An 8,492-nucleotide genomic window follows, 5' to 3' on the forward strand; every position below is an offset into this window, starting at 1 on the left:
AAATGTAACATTATATAAGTGTGGTGCTGGTGTGCTGTTTGTGTTATATGTTTTACATTTTGTAATGTTGTGTTGATTGCTTGCTTTCTTGACCAGGTCTAACTTGAAAAAGAGACTGTGTCTCAACAGGTTTTTACTGGTTAAATAAAGGTTAAATAGAAATAGCATAAATATACCAATACAGTCAACACATATGAATATGTTGCTTTTATTTGCTTGCTTGGAAATGAAGTGAAAGCATAAATATAACATGGACAAACACTTTGATCTAAGGTCTAAAAGTCCTCTTATAAGGAACTCTTTTCATTTACCTACTGTATGCAGCTCTCTTCTAAGGACTCATCCCTCTGACCCTTCCTGGGTCCTTCACAGGTAAACATATAATAAACATATGTGTATTATAACATATGTAATAAACATATAATAAAAACAAGCAATAGATATAAAATGTGCTACATTGTACACTTCCGCTCATAAGAAGCAAGTTGTCTAGTGAAAGCTTTCGCAGAGCAAAATGCCCATACATCCCCTACAATGCAATGAATTGTATCAGAAGGGAGCGCTGGGCCGGCAGTCCAAGACACAGGTTGTTGAATCACGTTCACCATTTTGTTAACAAGTGTTACGGGGTATGAGTAGTGCTTCCAACCTCTTTAGAATGTTTACTTTCCTGCATTCTGGGAAAGAGAAAAGACAGACAAGTCAAACTAGGCAGAACTGAACGATTTCCCCTAAGATAGGCCAGCTGCAAAGTGAAAATTGTCTTTGTGTTGGATTCTAGCTTGAAATATACCTATTCATGTTACCATACTAGAACATATTGATTACTTTACATGTATAAGGAATGTATTTGTTGGGGTCAATGAAGGGTTGATAGGGATTTGGATTCTGTTCCATGTTTCTAAGGAGGGAGGTGAAGGGCGATAGTCTCTTGATAAGGGATGCCAGCTGCGGAACTAGGGAGGAGCGAGGAATCCATCTCGAGGTCAAGTTGACAGATAAAGTGAGAAGAAACCTCTGGGAGAGGGGCCCACCCCTACGACTCTCCTACTATAGTCCTATCTCACACACTTCCACGCCCACAAAGGTTCTAGCATACGGCAGGGCTATGACTACACCAGTGAGAGGAACAAATGAACTTCTCTAGGGTAGGAGGTAGCATTCGGAATTTTGGATGAAAGGCCTGCCCAAATTAAACGGCCTGCTACTCGGGCCCAGAAGAGATGATATGCATATAACTGGTAGATTTGGATAGGAAACACTCTAAAGTTTCCAAAACCGTTAAAATAGTGTCTGTAAGTATAACAGAACTGATTTTGCGGGCGAAAACCTGAGAAGAATCCATTCAGGAAGAAGTGTTTTTGGGGTTTTGTAGTTTTCTATTCAATGCCATTACAGTATCCATTGACTTAGGACTCAAATTTCAGTTCCTAAGCCGCCTTCCACTAGATGTCAACAGTCTTTAAAAATGGTTTCAGGCTTGTATTCTGATAAATGAGGGAGTAAGACCTGTCTGAATGAGTGGACCGTACCTTGTCACAGAGCTTTTTCATGCGCAATCCCGAGAGAGTGGCTTTCTTGTTTACCTTTTATATTGACGACGTTATTGTCCGGTTGAAATATCATAAATCATTTATTATAGATCATCTAAAAACAACCGGAGGATTGAATATAAACATTGTTTGACATGTTTCTATGAACTTTACAGATACAATTTGGATTTTTTTGTCTGCCTGTTTTGACTGCGTTTGAGCCTGTGGATGACTGAAGAAAACGCGCAAACAAAACAGGTTTTTGAATATAAAGAGACTTTATCGAACAAAAGGAAAATGTATTGAGTAAATTAATGTCTTCTGAGTGCCACCATATGAAGATCATCAAAGGTAAGGGATACATTTTTATCTCTATTTCTGACTTGTGTAACTCTTCAACTTGGCTGGTTACTGTTTGTAATGATTTGTCTGCTGGGCTATGTTCTCAAATAATCGCAAGGTATGCTTTCTCTGTAAAGCATTTTAAAAATCTGACACCTTGGTTGGATTCACAAGAAGTTAATCTTTAAACCTATGTAAAATATGTTTTGTTTTCTGAATTTTTTCACGAGTATTTCTGTATTTGAATTTGGCGCTCTGCAATCTCACTGGATGTTGACCCTAGAGGGGTTAAGTTCAGAGATGTATTGGCTGTCTAGACATGTAAGGAGTTGACCGTGCCTATTAGAAGGTTATAAATATATGCATTTGAGTATTTACTCTCTTTGTTCAGAACCTAACAGTTGTAAAATGCATTACGTTTTTTTGTTGATTTTAGTCTTAATTTAAATTTAGGGTTAAGGTAAGGATTAACATCAGATTTAATGACGTTGTGGCTATGCCATCTAGTGACCTCCCACTAGATGGGCACAGATGTCAATTCAACATCTATTCCACGTTCGTTCAACGCAATTTCATTGAAATGACATGGAAACAACGTTGATTCAACCAGTGTGTGCCCAGTGGCCTCTGCAGAGCTGCCTCCAGAACAAGATTCATGACAAAAAAACACTAACCTGCTCAAACAAGCTACAAAAACAAAAACATTTGAGAAAAACAATCCTGCCGGCCGTATGTTTGACACTCATGAAGTAGACTGTCTCTCTTAAATGTTGATCATTAACCATGATCTGTCTAGCCTTGTCCCAGATCAGTTTGTGCTGTTTTGCTTTCTTGGCATAAAAACAAACAGATCTGGGACAAATGAATGATCTCGCTAAGAAAAGGCAATAGCAGAAGTTTGTTTGGATTGCTATCTATTACCTTTTGGTTGATCTCGCCACCAGAATCTTCACCGGGCGGTCATTTGGGTCCAGGCAGAGTTGACGTCCATTTTTGAGTGTGATACTAAAATAATTAAAGGGAGATTGTTTGTACTCCAGAGACTTCTTTCAAGGTAAGGAATGCACCAGTACCTTTGTTCTGTGTTCCTGTGAGCAAATTCTTAAACCTCCACCTTTTTTAAAATTGTAAGTTACTTTTCATGTTTTCAACACTTAGTTAACCTGATGGTCAACTATCAATGTGTTGATTTATCTGTTGAGTATGGAACACTGTTTGGGTCCCTGCGTGTCAAAAAATTCCCCATCAAATAACACTTTTTTGATGTGTCGAATAACACTATTTGACCTGTTAAATAAGCTTTTAATTTGACACTCAAATATCAGTTATATTATGGAATGTTGTGTGTTCTGAATTTGCCAAGCGGCACCACTACTACCAGTAGCACTGTCAAAGCTGTACAAAAAAGGTCTGCAAACAAGCAAACACCGGCCACAAACTATGTGTTTACAATACCGCGTTGGTAATAAAGCATTAACTATTTGTTCGACCGCAATTCCTAAGGTAGCTTAGCTACCTAGCTTTAGCTTGGTACCTAGCTAGCACCACACAACCAGCCTACAACTGCAGTCATTTTCATTATTCTTAGCAATGATTTAGGAATCCTTTTGAGTAAGTATTAGCTAGATTGCCACTTGTTGTTCGCCTATTGAAATTGAACTTCAGTTAATGAAAATAAATAGCTAGCCAGCTACTTAACCCTGTTGCCCAACTTTATAAGCAGCCAGCTAGCTTCATCTGGCTAATGACGTTCGACCGGACTGTGGTATGTGTTATGAAGCTATCTGCAATAAGGATTAGGAACAGTAATGGAATTTTGAATGCCTTCAAAATAAAAGTTAATTGTTGGAATCTTGCCATATTTAGAGTAGATAATGTTGAAAAGGTTCGAATGTGAAGCAATGAAATGGGGTATCCGTCTCAGTGACACCCACAGAACACATCTGGGAAGGGTTTATACAAATACTAGCATTGTACCTCTTGTCGCGGGACTGTGACTGTGTGAAATCCCCTCCCCAGTCAGCCTATTGTGTGTATTGACATTCATTTTGCACTGTACAGCTTTACCTAAGGATTGGGGATCAATGAAATGGGATATCATTCTACCCAAGATATTTTTTCCCAACTTCCTCCTCAGAGTTATCAGACTCCAAAACATCCACACAGTATGGTTTTTACTTGGGAATAGTGTTCAATACACATGGGTTGACAATAAATGTGGCTGAATTCAGTTGTTTCAGAGTCCCGTAATAAGAGCTATGACGCTAATGTTCTCTGGGTGTCACTGAGTAGACTGATAACCCATGTCATTGATCCACAATCCATAGGTAAGGCTGTACAGTGAAATAAGTATGCCCCTAATGCAATTCTAAAGTATAATACATCCAGTGTTATTTCAACAGATTTTTGTTAAATTAACAAATTATTGTCTTTTGTTGATTTTATTGAACAACATTCCAACCTCATTTATCAGGATCTACTCAATAATGGCATAATTCTACTATTTGTTTTCATTTGCATCACTGTCAGTGACAAACCTTTAGTTTGTAGGCAAACCACAAAGTCAACATTGTAGCTAATCCTTATTGTGGCTAGCTTCACATAGATGGTCCGACCACCATTAATCAAATAAGAACTGTCTTATGAATTTAGTTATTTTAGATGATGACACCTAGCTATATAGTTAGCTAGCTAACTATACCTACTGAAACAGATTATGTCGTTTTGCTATGTTTTTGGGGAAGAACATTGTTTGCATCCATGAGCGAGCTAGCTTTCTTTTTTAAATGACCAGCACTGTAGGTGCGCGAGACAACTATACCAGCATCATAGCATACGTATCAATGAATCGTTGTGATATATGAAATACGAGTGCTAGTGTAATCAATGTATAATAACTACGTAAAAAAATATGAATGCTTTAAATGATTATGTGATGTGTCCTGATTGGTCAACAAGCTTATTTGACATGTCGAATAGTGTTATTTGACTTGTCTTTTTTGACACGCAACGATCCAAACGACGTTCCATAGCTGAGGGACTGACTCCAAAACTTTAAAAAATGTATTTTGTACTTTTTACTTATTCTGAGAAAAAAAACGATTAATAATCAAACACATTATTGATTATAAATGTTCAATTATGTTGATTTATAAGTTGAGGGAGTTATTCACATGACTTCAGTCTTTGAGCAGTGCGGACGAGGAGGGAGATGCAGCACTCTCTTCAGATTCCTGAACGGAATACGACCAGTCTGCACGTTGGGGCAAAGGCAGTGTAGAACCCGTGGCTGTCTTTTCCCTATAGAGAGGTAGGGTGGAAAGCACAATGGGTTTGTCTTACATTTCTTATTTAGATTTCACTTTTTTTTTATCTTGAATGATGTATGATGATATCAAAAGTTAGAGTTAGGTTAAGGGTTACTGCTGTATATACAGTGTAATAATGAGTAGTAGTTACAATAGTTATTACACTGTATACACATGATAATAACACATACATAAGAACACTGTCATGTAAAGAGTCAGTTGCGAAAACTTCAAATGAAAGTAACCAGGTTATAAATTCAACAAAGTAATAAACTATCATGCACTAGTATAAAAATAGTAAAATAGCAGTAATGAATTGTTAATTACGTATACAATATTAAGTGATAAATGGATGATTATTTACCTTCAGTTGCTGAGAAGATTGCCAGGAGGGTGAGCAGAACAATGGTTATGTTTGCAGTGTTCATGGTGATATCCTTTTACATGCAGCACTGTGGGAGGCTGCTGTACTATGGGTCTCCAATGATGATTCTGTTGTCGGATGTGGGTGCCCTGGTTTTTCTGGTAATCATGTGTTTTAGCAAATAGAAGAGAGAGCTGCTGCTTCTCTCTCTCTCTCTCTCTGTCCCTGTATCTGTCTCTTCTCTCTCTCTCTCTGTCTCTCTCTCTCTCTCTCTCTCTCTCTCTCTCTCTCTCTCTCTCTCTCTCTCTCTCTCTCTCTCTCTCTCTCTCTCTCTCCATAGACAGATATAAGTGGGTGGCTGCTTTTTCTCTGATGGACCCTGGTCAAAAGTAGTGCACTTAGTGCCTTTCAGAATACAGAGAGTGGAATTTTCATTTAGTGTGGAATAGTGTGCCATTTTGGACGTAACCTGAAACTTCCCCGCCAATGAAGTATATACTTTGTGCCCACTTCAGTAGCTTTCCATGGTTCGTCTCGTGTCCTGGAAAACATTGCAGGAACATTTCTCTGAGTCAAGTTGAAGGGCTTGTCTGAAGTAGAGACCAGCTTGTCAGGGAAAATATGATTAAAAAAAATATATTTTCTCTGGCTGTGATTTTCGACTGATGTGAGCGTTCGTTGTGCGATCATGTTGGTCAAACCATTGTGACCCTGAAATCAGCAACCATAAAATCTCTTCACTCAGACATCCTCTGGCAAGTGAGGCAAGCAACACTACAAATGGATCTAACTGTCAGATTGGGTTTGTTTGTCTCTTTAGCTTAGTGTTGGCATTGCTGTTTTACTGACAGGTTGATGTTTATTGAGATGCGTCTTATACTTGAGCCAGAACTGAGCGATTTCCGCTCGAAAGCCAAAATTGAAGGTATTGTAAATTTTCATGTAAACACATATACAGTCGAATATAGAGTTGAAGATGGAAGATTACATACACCTTAGCCAAATACATTTAAACTCAGTTTTCACAATTCCTGACATTTAAACCTAGTAAAAATTCCCTGTCTTGGGTCAGTTAGGATCACCACTTTTTTAAAATCTGAAAAATAATAGTAGAGAGTAGCCTTCCATAAGCTTCCCACAATAAGTTGGGTGAATTTTGGCCCATTCCTCCTGACAGAGCTGGTGTAACTGAGTCAGGTTTATAGGCCTCCTTGCTCACACACGCTTTTTCAGTTCTGCCCACAAATGTTCTATAGGATTGAGATCAGGGCTTTGTACCTGATACCTTGACTTTGTCGTCCTTAAGCCATTTTCCCACAACTTTGGTAGTATGCTTGGGGTCATTGTCCATTTGAAAGACCCATTTGCGACCAAGTTTTAACTTCCTAACTGATGTCTTGAGACGTTGCCTCAATATATCCACGTAATTTTCCCTCCCTCATGATGCCATCTATTTTGTGAAGTGCACCAGCCCCTCGTGCAGCAAATCACTCCCACAACATGTTGCTGCCAACCCCGTGCTTCACGGTTGGGATGGTGTTCTTTGGCTTGCAAGCTTCCCCCTTCTCCTCCAAACATAACAATGGTCATTATGGCCAAACAGTTCTATTTTTGTTTCATCAGACCAAATGACATTTCTCCAAGAAGTATGATCTTTGTCCCCATGTGCAGTTGCAAACTGTAGTATGGCTTTTTTATGGCGGTTTTGGAGCAGTGGCTTCTTCCTTGCTGAGCGGTCTTTCAGGTTATGTCGACATAGGACTCGTTTTACTGTGGATATAGATACTTTTGTACCTGTTTTCTCCAGCTGTCACGACTTCCGCCGAAGTTGGTCCCTCTCCTTGTTCGGGCGACATTCGGCAGTCGACGTCACCGGTTTCCACGCCGCCACCGATCCACTTTTCATTTTCCATTTATTTTGTCTTCATTGTACACACCTGGTTTCCATTCCCATAATTATGTTCCTTATTTAACCTCCTGGTTCCCCTCATGGTTTTGTGCATGTTTGTTCTGTGTTATGCTGTCGCTACATTTTGTGAGCTAGATTGTTTACCCTGCATGGACATTATTTTGTTGTCGTATTTGAGTAAAGTCCATTATTACTCATCCTCTGTGTCCTGCACCTGACTCCGTCCCAACTGCTGCACATCGACCCTTGACCCCAGCATCTTCACAAGGTCATTTGCTGTTGTTCTGGGACTGATTTGCACTTTTCGCACCACAGTACGTTCACCTCTAGGAGAAAGAACGCATCTCCTTCCTGAGCGGTATGATGGCTGCGTGGTCCCATGGTGTTTATACTTGCATACTATTGTTTGTACAGATCACCATGGTATCTTCAGGCGTACCTTGAGCTAACTTAGGCTAATGCGATTAGCCGTCAGAAAGTATTCACACCCTGCCACGCCCTGACCTTAGAGAGCCTTTTAATATCTCTATTTGGTTTTGTCACGGTGTGATTTGGGGAGGGCCTTCTATCTTTTGTTATGTATGATTTTGTATTTCTATGTTTTGGCCGGGTATGGTTCTCAATCAGGGACAGCTGTCTATCGTTGTCTCTGATTGGGAACCATACTTAGGTAGCCCTTTTTCCCTCCTTTCTTGGAAATGGGAAGATATCCTGGTGGGAAGTATCAGTCCACAGAAGGAACTGGAAGCAGCTAAAGCTGAGAGGCGAAGTTATGAGGGAACACGGCAGCCCCAAAAAATATTTTTTTCAGGGGGTTACACGGGGAGTGTGGCAGAGTCAGGTTGGAGACCTGAGCCAACTCCCCGTGCTCCTCCAGTCCGGGGCCCGCAGCAACGAGGGTGCCCAGTCCGGGGCCCTCAGCAACGAGGGTGCCCAGTCCGGGCCCCAAAAACGAGGGTGCCCAGTCCGGGGCCCGCAGCAATGAGGGTGCCCAGTCCGGGGCCCGCAGCAACGAGGGTGCCCAGTCCATGGCCCGC

The 8,492-nt window shown here is 40.3% G+C and overlaps 1 protein-coding gene across 1 annotated transcript; it reads right to left on the reverse strand.

Annotated features, from left to right (window-relative positions):
- Positions 1-225: 225 nt before the first annotated feature.
- Positions 226-5,744, reverse strand: LOC124007720 (growth-regulated alpha protein-like). Its single transcript, XM_046318445.1, has 4 exons — positions 5,547-5,744; positions 5,048-5,174; positions 2,796-2,879; positions 226-677 (listed from the first exon to the last, which is right to left on the reverse strand). The coding sequence occupies exons 1-4, from the start codon at positions 5,608-5,610 to the stop codon at positions 623-625; spliced, it is 330 nt and encodes a 109-aa protein (XP_046174401.1). The 5' UTR covers positions 5,611-5,744; the 3' UTR covers positions 226-622.
- Positions 5,745-8,492: the final 2,748 nt, after the last annotated feature.

The sequence above is a fragment of the Oncorhynchus gorbuscha genome, linkage group LG21, assembly GCF_021184085.1.
Source record: "Oncorhynchus gorbuscha isolate QuinsamMale2020 ecotype Even-year linkage group LG21, OgorEven_v1.0, whole genome shotgun sequence".
NCBI classification, from domain to species: Eukaryota; Metazoa; Chordata; class Actinopteri; order Salmoniformes; family Salmonidae; genus Oncorhynchus; species Oncorhynchus gorbuscha.

What these genes read in the sequence shown, in the direction of transcription:
- LOC124007720 (XM_046318445.1), bottom strand. Translation starts at nt 5,610, where the DNA reads ATGAACACTGCAAACATAACCATTGTTCTGCTCACCCTCCTGGCAATC. An exon ending in TGCTCAAAGACTGAAGTCAT is followed by an intron (nt 2,880 to 5,047) that starts GTGAATAACTCC and finishes TAATTATTTTAG; the next exon opens with TATCACACTCAAAAATGGAC. An exon ending in GTGGCGAGATCAACCAAAAG is followed by an intron (nt 678 to 2,795) that starts GTAATAGATAGC and finishes TCTCTTTCCCAG; the next exon opens with AATGCAGGAAAGTAAACATT.